An 18,576-nucleotide genomic window follows, 5' to 3' on the forward strand; every position below is an offset into this window, starting at 1 on the left:
TTATCCTGGGTTCTGTGTAACTTTTGTTTTAGGCCAGCAGTCATCCAACATCTTCTGTCTGGTTGAGAAGGAGCCCAACGCATCCTGTAACCCTAGCAGTGGATGTGGAGTTAGTCCTGATATTAGAGTTTGACTCACTGTAATGGTTTGAATCTAGTGGATTGACAGGCTGCTGTCTTGTTTAATGGTAGAAATAAATGAGTTGTAACTCCAAACCATGCTGGGTAAGGAGTTTAAAGATTGTTCTTGCAAAACCAGACCTCGCTCTTACCAGTTAAACCATTGCTATAGCCTTCAAGCATTCATCTTCCCAGGGTAGAGCTAAGCTGCCTAGGAGAGCTGGGCTTGTTTGGGTAGGCAGCAAACCAGGAATGATTTCACAACTTTCCAGCAGTTGGTCCTCCTGCCCTACAAGATGTTGCATTTACAGAACAACGTCATGGTGCGAGTTTGCAGGAGCATGAAGTGAAGGGAACTTATTTATGAAACAAGGTCAGCCAGCTCCAGTGGCAGTGGTGTCCTCGGTAAGCGAGTAGTCCTCCTTCTCCTTGGTAGCTCGCTAGCTAGCCTTAACCTTCAAAATTTTTTACAGCGCATCACAGACAGATGAATGCAGGAAAACAGACATCCCCATCCTACAGGACATTTTTGTTCTTGTGTGCCTCGTAGCTTGTTGTACCTGTCAGCAAAAGATTGTTGAGATGGTGGGAGTGCGTCTCTTGGCAAAGCCTTTCTTCTGTGCAAAACTCCCTCGAGAGCAATTATTTGCCTCACCTTCAAGTTGCTAGTGGTATACGATGGTACAGAAAACATCTAAAAACTGAGGGTTTCCAATAAACAGAGACAGTGACTACTTGATATTAATATCCGTTCCTTTACGTATCATCACATGCATCTCAGTCTGTTAATAGCTTCTTTCAAAATAATTTTCTGTTGTACGAGGTGTCACGATTTGTAGAAGCACTCAAATAGCAATGCAGAAAGAAAGTAGTAACATAAATAACGGACAGTTACCATGTTGTTGAAGGTGTCTGGTTACTTTAGCATTCAAGCCTGTACTATAACTCTTATCGATTGCACAAACCAATGAAACTTTTCTTTGGAGGAGCCCCCAGCTGGTCTTCGTGAAGGTATAAACATTGGTCCCAAGAAAGAAGCAGAGCAATTGAGGGGGAAAAAAAAAAAAAAATTTTTGACAGACCTAGAGCTGCTGAGGGACATGCTCAAATGCTGCTCCTTTGCTGCTGCGGCCGTGGGCCTGGGTGGTGTTGGAGATTTCTTCACAAGGATGCCAAATATCCAAAGAGTATTTTATGAGTTTGCTGGTTTAGGGGTCTTGCAGGACTGCACCCACACCTAGTTCTGTCTTCAAAATAGCTTTGTTTCCAAAACCTGTGGTATACCTGCTTAAGTGTTGTTTGTTTTTTTTTTTTCTTCCATGCTTTTACAAAACATCACTCTTTAGAGGTTTTCCCTTGAGATGCAGTTATGGTGGAGGGGTACCGGAGTTGTAACTGATGCCCGGCCAGCTCCAAGGGACTCGGTTGTGAACCGTCAAGGGTGAACTCCGCGTGGGTGGCATGTGTGTCTTTGTGGGATGACTCCTTCTTGGCGAAGGATGATCGGTTACAGCTCGTACCTTACTCCTGAGCAGTAGAAGACAGACCTTAAGTGTAGATGTATGGTAGAAAACTGCCCAAAGGTGCTTGTTCCTATCATGGTTTACTAAACAAAGAGATGGGTTTGTGGTTCAGCTGTGATAAGTGGTTGAGACCTAGCTGGAGAATAAAGTTCATGAGTATTTATTGCCTGTCCTTGTAAGGATTTTATATTTCGTTCTTCTGGCTTCTCCCCTGATTCCTTAACCTTCAGTGTCTTGTTATGGTCAAATATAGTAACTTTAAAAAAACCCCACAACATGGCTTCTGCTTCGCATAAACGTTCCGTGGAACCAAAGCTATTTTGAGGCTTTGCTGAATTGTATGGGTAAAATTGATCTTGCACTCTTATTCCTAGAGTTTGAAGTGTTTGGTCTTTCATTTGTAACATAAAACTTGTAATGGTTTTCAGTTATCAAATAATTGACTATCATAGTCAAATGTTTGCTTGAGGGTGTTTTGTTTTACTGTTTCTAATCTAGTTTGGACAAATTAATGCTTTCCATCTATTACCCACTTTTATTGCATAATAAAAATAAAACCTGTTTTCTCTTTTTCTAACAGGCTTATAACAAAAAGAAAAAGGAAACATGGGGAGTCTGTATCTTTATTGTAGCAATTGATCTGGATGAAATGACATTCACTTTCACAGAGCTTCTGAAAAGTATAAGCATAAGGTAAGTGAATTGAAGTGTGTGAGTTTAGATTTCAATAATTAACTAGTCAACATTTTTAAAAAGAGGATGTTTTTAAAGCATTGTAAATCTTTGTGCATATCAGGCTAGTTGATTTTAAAGTGAAGGCTACTTATGGGAATTCTCAATATTTCTGTAAACTAGGAGTCTTGCTACTGTATTTTAGCTGGGGGAGCAATGATACTTGTTTGATTCAACTGTGATTGGCTTTGATTGTATCACACAGCTGATTCTTGTTCTTGCTGAACCTAAAGTCTTCATCAATGTAAGCTGGTGTAAATTACACTTAAAATATTTTCCTTTCTTTCCCTGTATGAAGATTTTCTATAAAACCTTTTTTCCAACATTAGGCCTGGGCTAAATCAAGAAGTGGAAAAAAATGTTACTCTTCCAATAGTTTGCCAGCAGGCTGCTCTTTTTCAAACATTTTAATGCCAGTCTAGATATTGTACTTTTGCACGTGCTTTTTGCTAGGGGATTGTTATTGTTATATTGTATATTCGCTAAGTTCATAATACAGAAGTTAAGATTATAGGACAATATCTGCTTTTAAGGTAAATGTAGGTGGCAACAGCAATAGGCATACCTTGTGTTGGATTCATCTAAGAAGGAATTCCAGTGCCATCTGCCTAATAACTGTGCTGTGTGTCGAAAGCGTGTGCCTTTCAGTGCTCTAGGGCAGGAGGCTAAGGCAGAATGCTGGGCACGTCATGGCCGTAGCCCCAGAATATCCTTTTTCCTGGAAGTCGTCTGTTTTGACTGGACTTCTTCATGCCTCTTCTACCTTGCATCATGTCCCAGAGCAGCGGTCAGGTCCTGTGTTTCGTCTTAATCTCTTCAGTCTTGACTGACTTGGAACCGCGTGGATGAAATCCAATTGCATTTGTTCAGCGTGTTCCACCTGAGTACAGACCAACTTGTGCTGCAAACTGAAAGACACTTTTTCCCTTTGGGTTTCAAAGAGTAAGCTATTACTCTGCTGATTTTGATTTTAGCAATACTCAATTGCTTATTAGCCCTGGGCTTTTTGTCAGCTATAAGGTCAAACTGGCAGAGATTTCTACCAGTCATCTTATCCTCGAGAGCCACACAGGTATATTGGAAACATTTTTCATTCCATGGTAGAAGAATTCCTAAATGAACTTCTGACTGCTTTTGTATTCTGTTTTTTAATCTGACAAGGATCAGAAAGTATTTCAGAATACTATATTCTGATAAAGGTTCAAAATATATTTGATACAGTTGAAATAGCTGAATATAGTTGATAGCTTCCTCCTCATTAATTTTTAGCAATCTGCTCATTTTGGTTATGAACATAACAACAAGATGCTTTCTTGATGGCCATAATATTACACGGATGAGTAGGAAAAGCTTTGGTCCCCTGTGTAATAATATTTCCAAAGGGTGGGCATGTCCTTGCCCCCAATCGCTGTTGCAAGACCTGAAATTCCATATAATTCAATGCATTCATCTCAGTTTTCATTCCTAGGTCTCTCTTTAGCATGGATGGAGCCAAGGTTCGTGTTCTTAGGGTAGCAAGAACATTTCTAAAGTAGAACTTTTAGGTAGAACAGAAGAGTCGAGATGTCTGTGTTGGTTATTTGTGTTTTTACTGGCAGAGCACAGAAGAAAGATGTGTCTAGTTCACAAATTCTGACTTCCAAAGATAGTGCTAGCCAAGAAAATTCTCTTTCTGTAGTAGAGCCCATATTGTGAGATGCCTCTGCTACCCAGTTGAACAGTATTCCTACATCTGGAAAGTGTAAAGGTGGGGCTCGAGGTAAACAAGTAGTGTTTCCCAAGACAAGGTTCTCAGTCACTGCTAGTTGTAGTAAGAATACTGTAGTGAAGTAAGGCAATGGGGTTTGGTGGGGTTGTTTGTTGTTTTGTGGTTTTGTTGTTTGTTTTTTTTTTTTTTAGAGATGTTTCAAAATACTCATTCTCAGAGTTATGATAACCTGTCATCTTTTTCCTTTTTTTCAGTGTATGCACATTTTTTCAGTTTCTGAAAGAGGTGGATGTTAACATGGATACTGTAAGCACTAAAGTTGATAGCACTGTATCAAGGCTGAAAAAGAAATATGATGTATTACTTGCACTATACCACAAGTTTGAAAGGTAATGTACGTTTTTCATTTGAAATTATTAATTCTTTATGGCTGTCAACATTTAAGTATTTAGATTTTTCAAACTGTATGTTAGAAGAGCCCATTTAAACTTTGTGCGCTAATATTTACAGAACAGTGAAATGGAACTGTATACGTGCATTGAATAAACACATCTTACATTTTACTCCATAACTATTACAATGCTTTGTTAAACAATCTCCTTGTTGCAGTACAAACAATAGTAAGAGTAGCATGACAAATGGTTGCTAGTCCCTTCATTAAGCTTTTTACAGATATAAAGAGGATTGTTTTACTATCTAATATTTTTTATTTAATGGACTTTCCATTTCTACCTGCACACCCCACCCCAAATCCTCATCCAAGAGATTCTTTCTCAGGAGCTCTGGAAAGGAAAAAAAGCACAAATAAGATAGTTTCGCTATCCCGGATCTGGAACTGAAGGCTGTGTGTTCCAGCGTCTAGGGGCATTGCAGAGCCTGCTCTATTAGCAGTTCTCACTTGTAATCAAGGTGAACTTTCCCAAGTGGTTTAGCTGATGATAGAATGAAAATAGAGGGGCATTCTCTTTGTACGGAATAAGTTGAGTGTGCTTATGGCAGAGTGCCGAGAGCTTTCTGTATGTAACTTGAAAATCAGGAGATTCTCAAATGGATGCTGTTTTGAGTTGCCCTTACTCCAAGGTGGTAAGCTGCTGCACTCTATGCTTTAACATGAAGACAGAGATGATAAAGGCTTTTGGTGCTTTTACAGGCTAGTATGTGCTAGCACAGATGCATATCAGCAAGATCCGATATCCTCTGCGGCAATTTGTAATCCATCTGTGAAATTCTCTGTAGCATATATCAGTAGAAAACTGTTTCATGTTGTTAAACATCGAAGCATCATTCCATGTTACTTGTATTATTTGATACCGTTGCTTCAGAACACTGGTATTTTCATCTACAGGAATTTGAGCCACTGTAATGTTTTGCCTCCCAAACCACAAAAGGCTCTCCAATATCCCTTAAATGACCCTTGAAAGGGGTAGCAGGTCACCCCTTGGTAGTTTATAGAATCAAGGCATAAATGTGATTTAAGTTTTATTTGTCTTTTCAAAGTCCAATCGATCACACTTACTGTTATCCTGGGTAACGTGTATATCACAATATTTTTGTAAAGTTTATAGTTGCCTTAAAGGTATGAAGTTGTATGAAAGTTGTAAATAATTTGTTTTTACTAATTGCAAGGCTTTTCTGGGCTATAAAAGTGTCATTGCAGATTTACACAGGCATGTTTTCGTTTTTGTCCCTCCTCTAACTCTTCTTCACTTGTTTACTTTTTTGAAACTTGAATTGCAGTAACAATCTTTTTCAAACAGGATTTGAAAGATTTTTTTTTTTCGTTTTGTTTTTGAATAAACTGAATTTATTTCTTGGAATGACATGTACTTAGAAAAATTAGGAAGCAACATTATGCCACAAGGCTTGCAGTGACACTGCAGAAATAGTAAAGGTTTTAAAATGCCCTTTTGTAGAGTGTTCTGTGCAGCTGTAGCACATACTTTGCTGTGTTTTACAAGCCACTGAGTAACAACATACATACAAATCTTTTTCTGGAAGAAAACAATAACAGATGTTGTTATACCAAATTAAAAGTGTCTTGCTGTTTAAGCTTTGACATAAGCATGCAAGCAACAGCATTGTTTCAGCTCTGGCAGGGCTGTAGTTGGTGTGTCGTTAATCTGTTCTCCAAGAGTCAGCATTCGTTTAAAGTTAGAATAATGTTTTGTGAACTGGCATGTTTTTTACTACATTCAAGTCAAAGATATCGCATGGTTTGTTTTCAGAAAAGTGTTTAAAAATAAGACTTTATTTTTATTTTCTAGGACTTGTGGCCTTATTTATCTGGAACAACCTAGTAGTGAGTAAGTTTGACTTTCCTAAATTGCGTTTGTCAAGATAAGATGTAAAACGTGCCAGCGTTTTATCTTGTAACCCATTAAGATTGACCTAAGTCATAGTATGTCATGTGTTTAATTTAGATTTAGTGGGGACTTTGAATTTCAGTGAGATGATGAGAGCCGCAGAAGTGATATGTATTTGATCACCACCCGATGGCGGGTGTCTCGGCATGGTGGAAACGAACATTTGGAGAGTAGCAACAAATGAGTGGATGAAAAGATGCCTTAGCAACTCCCAAATGAGCTTGAGTTCATGCTGTGACTGGAGAATAGGGCATTAGTCAAAGGCACAAGAGAGAAAACAGCTTGTAACAGTTAAGTGAATTATCTACATTCACTTTCTTTTCTGAGGGCGATACAGATATTTCCTGATGCTTGAATGGCTTTACAGAGACTTAATTTTTTTTAAATGTGTAGTCATAATTATGTAGGGAATGGAATGAGATTGTTAATAAACTATATGGGAAATGTTGCATGTTGTCTTAAATTGTTCTATAGACTGAAGCACGTTTTCAGAAATTATGGCTTAAATTATTACAGAGCTGTTAATGCAAAGTCTTTATTTTTGTGTCTCTACAGGATTTCTGCTGAACTCAGTTCTGTATTAGCCCTAAAAAATTACTGGATTACTTTTTTGCTGGCAAAAGGTGGGTTTTGGTTAAAAGACAGTTATTTTAATGAATAGTGTTGAAGTGAGTTTATGGCTTTGTTTTACATGTCCAGTATGAGACTAGCAGCCGCATTACAAATACGCATAGTACAGGCCCAGAATGTTTTGATTGTGTGGCTTTTTTAACTACTTGGTAGTACTCCTTTTTATGCAATTTGGCTATTCTTTTAATGGTATTACTTCCTGTATGTAAATATTTATATTCTTAAACTTGCTAAGATTTTTTTACTTTAAAGGTTGGTATTCTCTCTTTGAGTCTATTCTGAGGTCCTTTATAGTCTGCCAATATTTTAATAACGGATGCTTACCTCGAAAGACTGGCAGATTTTTTTAAAATAGGCTTATATATATTGTAAATATATATGAAATACATAAATGAATAAAATAATTTTAATTATAAGATAAGTCCCTGAAATTGTCCTTTGAATGCTATGATTCTTCCTTGAAAAGGCAGAAGTTCCAGTTAAAGCTGAGTGATGAAACAATTAGAGTAGTCCATGCAGTCCTGTCAATGACACTACAGATGTACTACTCCTACAAAAAGGAATGAATCATGTATCTTAATTGCTGCTTACTCCAGGTCTGTTATCAGTGAATTGTACACATCTCTGCCATCGAAACTGGTCTTGGATCTGCTGAGCTTTGTGGAGCTTTTTCACGAGAATTCTCCAAGCAGCATAAGCATAAAGCAAAACCCACAAAGTTTTTCTAGCCTGCCTTTTCATTGAGAATAAGGAAAGCCAAAATTGACCAGCAAATAGTTGAAGCCACAGGAGAGCCTGGGTGATGCTTGCTGATTATGATAGAAAATAGTACGAAAATTGCACATGTAAATAGAACATAAGTAGTAGTCTGTAGCTGTTTTGAATTGCTCTCGGCTTTCCCAATTTTTCGTGGCGATGCATGCCATCTTGGAATGGCTGTCAGTCTTCTCTGGCATATGAATCATAATTTGGGAACAGCTGGATTAATGTAGTTTTAAAAGTGCTCTTAGTGCTAATATTTGTGTAACTTTTAAGTCATTTCATATAAATTAAATTTGACATGCTGAGCACACAGTGTGATAGCATGTTTTGAATTTCTCTTCGCTATATACTAGCAACTCCTGCTTTCTGAATACTTGGCAGCTTTCACAAAGCTTGTGTGAGACCACAAAAAAGAAAGTGAGGAAGAATTGCACAGAAAGAAGAGGTTCATGTAGGTAAATCAGTCTACACAGTTACTCCACTGTAGTAAAATGAAAAAGAAATCAGGAAGGAGCACTGAGAGGTCGGACTTTTTTGCACAGTAAACTTATTTATACGTATGCTATCTCTAAAGCAACAAACCTCTTAAGAACCGCGAGTTTTAAAATTAATAGCCTTTAAAGAACACTAGCATCCTGTCTGATGCTTTCTGGATTCTAGTTGTCGTGTTTTATTAAATGAACTTCCAAGTCTTTATTTTTTCAAAATTACTTCCAAAACTATGTCAAACATCTCACAAAGGTTTTGTTTACCTTTTTAAACGTTTGCAGGTAAAGTGTTGCAAGTGGAAGATGACCTGGTGATTTCTTTCCAGTTGTTGCTGTGTGTCTTAGATTATTTTATCAAACTGTCACCTCCTGCTATGCTCAAGGAACCATACAGTAAGGATTTTAGTATTTTTGTTCACTAAAGTAGAAAGTAAATTGGTTTAAATTTCTAGTAGTCATGCTAACGTTCATAATTAACATAATAAAACTTCTTAAACTTATTAAAATGGATTTTTTGATGTTTTAGTTCAATTTGGATGATAGTGAACGTGAATTAAATAATCTGAATGTGGCAGTGTATTTAATTTTTTTTTTTCTTTTTTTTTTTTTTTGTTCCTACCACCCATTTGCTATGTCCTCTGCCCATACAAGTTGTTCAGGGGCTTGTTAAAACAGCAGTTTTACGTTGGTAAAAGAATTCAGGTTCTGGGTAGATGATGACTGAGAACTATTAATTTAGGTTTGCTTTGACTTGCAAAAGGAAAAGATGGTGCTCTGACTCAGTTATTTCTTTGACATACAACAGTATGATGACAACAGAAATGTACAAGATACTGGACTATACAGACATTTAAAAGAAATATACGGTGGATCGACAACCTAATTGCAGTGGTAGCTCAAAATAAAACGGTAGAGGTAAAATGTAGATAGCTTTGCTTTTATTACATCCCTTTTATTATTAGCAAGTGGCTCTTCTTTATTTTAAGTAAAAATATAATGGGTCTTCACTGTAGAAACTTCTGTTCAGCAGTAACTTTTTGTACCTTCAGTTTTTATCCCTCAGACCTGGAAAACCTCACCAAAAAGGCAGAGAAAGCAAACATTTACTGTAACTTTCAAAGACAAAATTCTATTTTTGTTCAATGTTTTCTTCTGCAAGCTATGGGATTGATATACTAAAGTATTTGGAGCCACAGTATGTCGAAAACTATTTTTTGATACTAACTAGGTTTATCCTCTGCTGGGTTTGGATGTGAAACTAGTATTTACAGCCTAAATCTACTTGCTTTATTTCTTTGTTTCACAACTGAATACCTGCTTGTGTTACAGTGTGATAGAATAGATGATGTATTCCCTGCTATATTCTTTAAATTCCATGTTTTGGAAGATATTTATCTGACCTAGTAATTATTTGTTGCAGGTAAGAACAAATAACCTGTGTTTTTGTACCAAATCTTACTTTTATTCTAATGCCAATGCAAATAAAGGGTGGGAAAGGATGGGCTTGTGCCAAGCAAATCCCTGCCCTCTTCCAGTACTATTTTGAATTTAAATTTGTTGATTGTGGTAGGATAGATACATGCTACTGGTTATTTCAGATGTTATAAAGCCATAGCTGGCTTAAATGAACATCTCTTTCCAAGAACACTGAATTGAAACAACCTGGTTTTGAACTCTGTTCACGCTGATGTATTTTTTTTTTTAGTGAGACTATGAAGAGTAGGAGCTCATTATTGGAAACAGTTTGGTCCTGTGGAGTGTATCTTGAAAAGAAACGTTACCGCTTCAGGCTAAATTGCAAATATGGGTATCACTGTCCTAAGTGTAAACCATTCGATTTCTAACTTGAAGCTGTGTGATACGCGCAGGTGTTGTATAAACTGTTACACAGCGCTTCATTCTTTTAGGAAATAACACAACGCATTGTTCAAATCCTCGTGACCAAGAGGCTTCACATTGTGCTAAATGATGTCAGGCTTTATGATCTGGCTAAGGCTGAGGGGATTAAGATGCAGCCACCCAAGCAGTGTAGTTTTTCAGATTTTCTTAGAACAGTTATCAAATACAAATGAAGTTACAAATGAGACCAGCATGCTGATTAGAGTATCAGTTTTAAACCAACAATATTTAATGGTATTAATGTATGTTATTAATATAACTCATGTATTTCAAGCTGACAATATTGAAGCCACCTACTTTGAGCTTAACAAAATGAAACATTTTTACCTCACTGAATTAAGTTTTTTTTTTTTCATATCTTCTTTGAGGTGAACTAGGGTTTTTTTGTACTTGTTTGCCTGGAAGTATTTGGGGAAAGGAGGAATCCCCTGTGGAACCATATTCCAGGTTCCCACCAGCACTTAAGCCTTCTGTGACTTCATTAACCTTCAGACACATAAAGTAAAGTTACTCTTTCAGCTCCTTGTTTCACACTTCTGTAAAAAATTCATCCGTGAAAAGATAAGGCTTTCTTAGCTTTGCAAAACAGATGGTTATTCAAAGCTACTTAGAGAAAGTGCTATTACATTCTGTGTTGAATAGCTTTTTAAAAGCAAAATGTCCAAATACTGAGGCAGAAATTTAAAAATTAGGGGTTTTTTATATATGTTTCTGTAATGATGGTTTTTTACCCAGCTGAACAGATGAAAAGGGAAATATTTAAGAAGAGGACCTGAAAAAACAGAATTTAAATCTCTTTAGGTTTAAAAATTTAAATCTCTTCTTTCTTAAGAAGAGTCTAACCTTGTTGTTGTTCTGACTATCTTTCCAGAGTCTGCTGTGACTGCAGTGACTGTTAATGGTTCAGCTCGAACTCCAAGAAGAGGTCAGAACAGGAATACACGTACTTCAAAGCAAATTGATACCGATACGAAAGTTATTGAAGTCCTTTGTAAAGAGCATGATTGTAATTTAGATGAGGTAATGCCTGTGTTTTAAAGTCTGTTAGATCTTGCTGCTAAACCCCATCCGGAATATGCATTTATTTAAATGGTCATCTTAAATCTCAATAGTCGTGCTTGCTTAACTATTTCCTCAAGTGGAGTAATGAAGGTATTCTACCATTCTGTAGTTTCTCTAGTAGGTAATTTAAAAACCCCAACAAAACCCTTTGGTATGGGTGATAACCTCGCCAGGGAAACTGAAGGGTGAAGAATGCAGTACGAAGTTACACGCTGATCACGGCGTGTAGCGTGTGGACACAAGGCTGTTCTGATGGGGTTTCACAGCTGCATCCTATGATGAGAAAAAGTACACGACAAGCACATTGCTTCTGTGTGGGATCTTAAAGATCCCATTCCCCTTTTCCTATGCTGTTAAATCTATTCCTGTCTAAAAAGGACTGGTTTTTGTTGGGTTTTGTTGGTTGTTTTTTTTTTTTTTTTAATATTCAAGCAGGTGATGGAAGTAGAAATACAAGAGGGCTGGGAAGAGTGCTGTTCTTTCCTAGTTTAGTCATTTAATATTCTAGAATGGATTATGTGTTGCATGCTTACATATCACTACATTTTGGATACGTAGACAATTTCATTTTTGCTGTCTTGAAAACAAAACACAGTGCATTACAGAAACATCTCATTTAGTTTCCTGTTAAAGACGTGAAAGGAGTGTAGGCATGGCTGCCTCTGTATATTGCTAATGTTATGTTTTTTCTTTTTTTTAGGTCAAAAATGTGTATTTCACAAGCTTTATTCCTTTCTTGAATTCTATTGGTATTGTAGCTTCAAATGGACTACCAGAGGTAATTTAAGACAGTTCAACAACAGTGCTTTACTTCATGCCAAATTACTTATGAATCTCTTTACACACTGATGAAGTTCTAAGAGGTTCTTCTAAAATCATCTAGCAAAATGTATTCTTTTTCAGGAATGTGGCTTAGCAGGGATTCCAGTATTCATGGAGTATATTTAGCTTTTACATTTGAATTTAATAAATTAATTTCCTGAGGCTGAACCAGTGCTTTTGCTCAAAGCAAAACATGGCATAAAAGTTGCATATCCATGATCTTAGTGAGGCCATTAATCTACAATACAGCTATTACAATGTGAGGTCTCTGAAGTCAGTCTATAAGTGCATACAGTCTTAAATTACACAGCTTAATTTAAATATAATTGAGACATGTTACTGTAGTGATGTGGGAGAGATAGCCAAAAGATTAGGCTCAGTTTCACCACTGGCAGAGTTTGGACTGCTGTGTCCGTGCAGAATTACTTTCATCTTACTGAGCTGTAGCCTGGATGCGGCAGACTACCTCTATGCAATCACATGCAAGAGTGTGCCCAGCCTTAGTAGGTAACTTCTTGCAATATATTTACATCCATCATTCTTAAAAGAGTAGGTTTAGCTGTGTGAAACCAATGGATGTGGTAACCTGAAAATAAGCAGCTCTGAAGGTTTATCAGACTGAAGGTCTGCAAGATTCAGCCCAAGTGTATGTTCTATTTGGTTTCATAGTGTGTTGGGTGGGGGACAAAATACAAGACCCACTAAAGATCTTAATTTCTTCCAAAATGAATTTCAGGGTATCAGCAGTCTGTTTAGACTTCATTTTAAATTATGGCTCTATGTAGTTGGGAAGTCCTGTATGAACTTCTAGGCAAAGGTCATTATACAGCTTATCCTCAGATCAGTGAGGGTTCTTCTCCAAGGCTGCTCAATTTAAGCATAGTATCAAAATTACTGGTCTAAGAAATTTCTTGCTGGTGAAAATTGTATGAAGTGATGCATTTGAGGAAAAATCCAGTCACACGATCCTTGCTTCTGAAACTTGAGTCCCTGAGGGGACGTTCTGAAACAAAGCAGAAAGTTACAGCTGTATTTCAGAGGCAGTTAGTTCGTGTATGTAATCCAACTAACCATCAATCCTAGCTGAGATCATCAGTACAATATCTAGTAATATGGGACATTTAAATTGACTTAATTTTCCTAAAAAAAACGCTGAGCTTTCGATAAATTTTAACGTTGTTTCCAAAACAAGAAAAGCTTTTGAGCTTTTTTTTTTTGTGGTATTTTTGTGGCTTTTTAATGTTGGTATTTCAGTTGTCTTCGCTGTGTGTTTGATGGTCAGGCTTTATGAACTGATGAATAGGTTGATTCAGAACTCTTCTTTTTGGCTGAAGGTTTCTTCCCAGTTAGCCCAGTGCAGTCATTTTGTTTAAGAGCTGCTGGTTTTTGCGGTGAGAATCTGAAGTTTCTAGATATTTATGAAATACTGAAATATTTTAGACAAAAAGAACACATAAGCCATTAGGAAGATAATGAACTTCTAAAATGAAACAAACAAAGTGACAATAGGAATCTAAAGATAATCTTTGTTTTAATAGTTGTAATCTCCAAAAGTTTTAACCATGAGATCAGGTTAGAGCAAATTAATTTGGCAAAGGTAAAAGAAGAGGATGAGGAGCAAAGCTGCATGGGAGTTATTTGCAGCTTGCTTTTCCTTGAGGCTGGGAGGAGACTAATTTGGGTTCATACGCACTGTTGCGTGTTTTTGTAGCAGCAGTTTGCTAGAGCACAGCATCATTTACTATGTTTAAGGGGTCAGGGAACAGATAATTGAGGTAACTGCCTACTTCTGCAGGAGCACAGAAGCAGGTTTGAAGTTGGGGCTGGTATCTGGCCCTGATAAAAAAATTCCAGACTTTGACTTAGTCACTCAAAATAAAAAAAACCCAAACAACCAACCCTCCACCAAAACAAAAACAAAAACAACAAAACACAAAACCAAACCAAACAACAGAAAACCAACACAAACTTTTCCATGCAAAATGAAGTCATATTAATATGGGATCTAATCACCTAAGAAACTTTTAACAGTAATTTAAAAAACAACAATGTGGATATGTAATAATGGTCTATGTTTTTGTAGAAATAGGCATATCTCTTAAAAACTACACTACTACAAATATTAATATGGAATGGGAAAACTCTTCTTGCACTCAGAAGAAGAGGGTTTGAGTTTGGGTCTTGGCCTTCATCTCCAAACGAGCAGAGACAGGGACCTAGCGGATTGTCTGGCAGCTGTCTAAGAACACTCATGGTATATTTCCTGCTCTTAGAGACACTTTTGTCTTCTGGAAGGGAAGATTTGAAAGGCTGGAAACATTAGTTTTATTTGCAGGTCTATGTCTCCCACTCAGGCTATTTTTAGCTCTTTTACAGTGTCAGGACCTACATTTCTTCAAAAAAGTCTCATGATCTTGTATTGTTTTCTCTTCTAAAAGATTTTCTTTGTGCATGAGAACGATAATTTTTCTCTGGGTATGTTTCAGCTATTTGCATAAGAAGTGACTTTGTGAGCTCCAAGGTTATTCTCTTAGCATTTCAGCATTGTATTCATGAGGTAGGACTAGCTTATATTATTCAGTAAACTGTCAAACTTGTTCCTATAAAATAAAAGGGTTTTTTCAATTTTTTTTTTTTGAGGTTGAGGTTCTCTCGAAACAGTATGATGAGCTCTATCACAACAACAAAGATATAGACGCAAGATTATTTCTGGATCACGATGAAACCCTACAGCCTGATGTCATAGCATGGTAATATTTCCATTTACTGTTTTCATTTTATAATAGAAAATGTGAACTTGTTTTGATTTCTCCCTTTGCCCCCCTGCTGTGTGTTCTAAATGGAGATCTCTTTATCCTGTTTATCTCCTAGGTTTGTAGTTCAGCTAAGATATTTCTGGCAATCCCACCCTTGCTTTATGTTATAGCTTAAATTAAAATTAGAAAACGTATGAATGTGACTCAAAATGATTTGGAAGCTCTACTCTAATTCTTACTCTGGGGCCAGCTGGCACAGAATGGCTTGGGTCCTCGCTGTCCAGCTCCTCCTTCCTAAAACCGGCCGGTGGCATTTGGAAGCTGCCTGCTGGGAATGGTCCTCAGGCCATTCTGACTTCTGACCTGTAGCCACACATTGTTTGAGGAATGGTAGTGTGCGTGGGACAGAAATACGCCACGGGTGGTTTAGCAGAATAAACAGTTGAGTACCAGTGGCCAGGCACGTTCCCTGGTGCTGTTCAGTAATGCAGATGTAGTTGAATTCTTTGTCATACTCTAGAATTCCAGTGGTTCCTGGCAATTCAACGTTTCCACAGCTTTACCTAAAGTGAGATCACGATGTGAGTCTGACTTTATCTATGCTAGAAAAATATAGATGTTTAAAATTGGATTAAAATGGACCTAATACCAGCTTCATATAAATGAAGTGGCTATAAATAAAATTCTAGAGAAATGATGAAGTTGGAAGGGAACTTTGGAGTTCGTCTAGTCCAACATCATGCTCAAAGAAGATCTACCTGGCAATGTAAATTATGTTGTTCCAAAAACTGGAGTGGTTGGGCATCTAGATCTTCTAAAAATCTGTTCCACAGTATTTTTCTGCAGATTAATAAGTCTTTATAGAAAGCATTCTTTTTTGAATTACATTAGTACTTCATAAGTTTGTTTTCCATTTCTGTAGCTCACAGTTGGAGAGGACACCAGTAAAAAACAATCCAGATGAGGAACTTAATGTTATACTTCCACAGACTCCTGTTCGGTATGAGTTTTTCTTTTAAACTGTGTTCTTTTGTGTAATATCCGAACTAGAAATATTCATCTTTAGAGTAGTTGTTTTAATTTTAAAGCAGCTGTTTTGTTTGTCATAAAACATACCGTAGTTGTGGTCACTAATGAGCAGTGAGCATATGCTGAGGGGTGCTTAGCGCCCTCAGTTCCTGGTGAATTTGTTGGAAAACAGAGAAAAAGCTTTTTACTGACTTGTCTTAAGAAGTGCAAGATGTCTGTTAAATAGATTACTGTATTTGTTCTTGTGAGAATACAACTTCATACTTCCATGGCGGTACTTTTGTCTGCTATACTTCCATCTTCCTCTCCCATCTTTAATCTAGCTCTGTATCTTCTGGCCTCCTTTCCTGATACCAAATTGTATATGCACACACATTTCTTCTCCCATGATCTTTTTCTTCATAGTATTGTTTTTTTCTGTATGGGAAGATTAACATTTCAGAGTACCAACTTTTTTTTTCCTGTATTGGGAAGATGAACATTTCAGAGTGCCAACGTATTTTGATCTACCAGGAAAATGGACAGATGTGCTAGAAGTGTGGAATTAATTGGAGATTGTTTCATCTACAATCAAATGCAGAAAAACTGCAAGTTTGAATTCAGTTAACCAAAGGAAAGGAGATTTGCCTGTATCGTTTTTCCCTTGTGCCACGTAATTTTTTGACAAAATCAGTATGTTTTTGCCTGATGGTGCTTAGAAATTCCTGGACGCTTAAGAACCAACCAGCTGTGTCACTGCAATGCCATGTGCTGTGTGGACAAACAGAGAAGTGTTTGTGCAGGCAGTCATTCTTAAGGTCTCAGGTTTAATAAAATTGGACAGTGAAGTTCTTGTTCCATGCTTGCTGTATAAATGCCTTTCATTTTAGCATGCTGTAGAGATGAGAGAAGTGAAAATATTGTACCCTTAATGGTTACTTCAGTTTTTGCAAATGAGTAAAATTATTTTTGTTTTTATTAAAAATACTTCTACAGTGTTATATGCTTGTAGGCTTGTGCATCCACTATAAATCTATGAAAGGCCACCTGGAGAAACTAATTGTTTTCTAGCTAGCAGAGAAAAAAGGTTCTGAAAAGCTTCTTCATAAAAATAATAAAAGGAGACATGCAGCTGGGAGAGATATTGATCAGTATATGAAAGAACTTTTAATCACCTGTGACTGCAAAAGGTTTTATTTGATTGCCTTGGTGGTCCCTTTTAGTCTTATGCTTCAAATCTTTAGTCACCAGTGATGCTTTTTAGCCATAAAGGTATCAGTTTCCCTTTCAGTTCCCAGCCTGAATGTGCCACATCAGGAACTGGACCATCTATAACGTGCAATGTATTTAACAAGGTTATTGACAACAAATCCCATTTTTGACAAATATAGATAGCTTGTTATTAACAGGTTTCAGTTATACTAGCATTTAAGAAAGCCCTCTAACACTGTGACAGTTGCTTCATTAAAGTTCTTGACACGTAAGTCTTACTAAGAAAATTCAGGAGCACCAAGTTTCCTCATTGCTAAAAATTTGAAATGTGCTAAACCACCTCCGATCCCGAGAGGAGGTCTAATGAGATATTTAGATTCTCCATCCACATTTGGGCTTTTCTCTGAGTTTTAGAAAACTGATGCTGTTTATGACAGTTCAAATGAAGGGTGTAGCAAACTGTTTTCCATAAAGCCACAGAACTGTCACTAGATGGCAGTGGCAGTAAACCTTTGATCACCAGCGCAGAGTGGAAAGTGTATCATTAACAATCCCTGCATTAAGTAGAACCCCTTACAGGTTATGTTGAAATCACCATACTTATTACTTCGAATCTTCCTATAATGTCTTCTTTCTGGACCTAGACACTTAGGATCTGCTCTAAAGCCCCCTGAAATTGTTGAGAATCTAATAATTTTCATCAGAGGATTTGTATCTGGTCGTTTATATAGAAAGCAGTAGATGAAATGAGTGCAAGTACTAGTTCAGAGTGTAATGAGAATGGATTGTGTGTTTTCATTTTAGTGTTTTCCACTCTCCTTATGCTTTTCCTTATCACTAGTAGAGTTTTGGTAGAAGTGATTTTACCAAAACCTTCTAAAAAGGAGATTAAAGAAAAATGCATCTTTGCACTACTACAGTTGTAATGATTGAACATATTTTTCTTCCTTCTCCACTTATTTTCTGAGCGATATGAGCCAAACTGAAGTTAAATAGCACAGAAATTTAAAACAAACAACAAACCCCATGAAAAACCACAAGGAAAAATTCAGGAAGTAACAATACCACTGGAAGAATCAAACTGTTTCTTAGATGTTAGGAGAGAAATTAATACACTAACCTTTCTAAAAGAATAGAAACTTAATGCATTGCTTAATACACAACTTGAAATAAGTTCTAAAAAAAGCCAGGCCACACTAGTACTTATGGACATACTGGATATATTATTAGTTCTGTATATATGTGCAAGTAATAAAGGCAGAACAATACATGATATCCCTAAAAGCTGGAAATGTGAGCTGTTTAGATGCTAGCTCCTGCGCATATCTTCTTGTCCTGTATGACAAGATCATTATCATTGTTATTTTCCCACTCATAGATATTTCAGTCACCTCCTGGATAATACATGCTATTTGGGAAGAGGCCATGCTCTGTTGCCTTAATGATCTCTCTGAAAGTCATGAAACACGTTTGTCATCAGGATTTAAGTTCT

General features: G+C 36.9%; 1 protein-coding gene across 2 annotated transcripts in view; it reads left to right on the plus strand.

The window, feature by feature from the left end:
- Window positions 1-18,576, plus strand: part of RB1 (RB transcriptional corepressor 1) — a 78,555-nt gene that overhangs the window by 7,360 nt on the left and 52,619 nt on the right. For both annotated transcript variants that reach the window (XM_075046217.1, XM_075046218.1), the window contains exons 3-11: window positions 2,223-2,335; window positions 4,337-4,471; window positions 6,347-6,385; window positions 7,001-7,068; window positions 8,608-8,718; window positions 11,096-11,244; window positions 11,987-12,064; window positions 14,749-14,858; window positions 15,787-15,864. In XM_075046217.1, coding sequence (XP_074902318.1) covers window positions 2,223-2,335; window positions 4,337-4,471; window positions 6,347-6,385; window positions 7,001-7,068; window positions 8,608-8,718; window positions 11,096-11,244; window positions 11,987-12,064; window positions 14,749-14,858; window positions 15,787-15,864 — 881 coding nt within the window. The remainder of the gene's footprint in view (window positions 1-2,222; window positions 2,336-4,336; window positions 4,472-6,346; window positions 6,386-7,000; window positions 7,069-8,607; window positions 8,719-11,095; window positions 11,245-11,986; window positions 12,065-14,748; window positions 14,859-15,786; window positions 15,865-18,576) is intronic.

This window comes from Buteo buteo, chromosome 14, assembly GCF_964188355.1.
Source record: "Buteo buteo chromosome 14, bButBut1.hap1.1, whole genome shotgun sequence".
NCBI classification, from domain to species: Eukaryota; Metazoa; Chordata; class Aves; order Accipitriformes; family Accipitridae; genus Buteo; species Buteo buteo.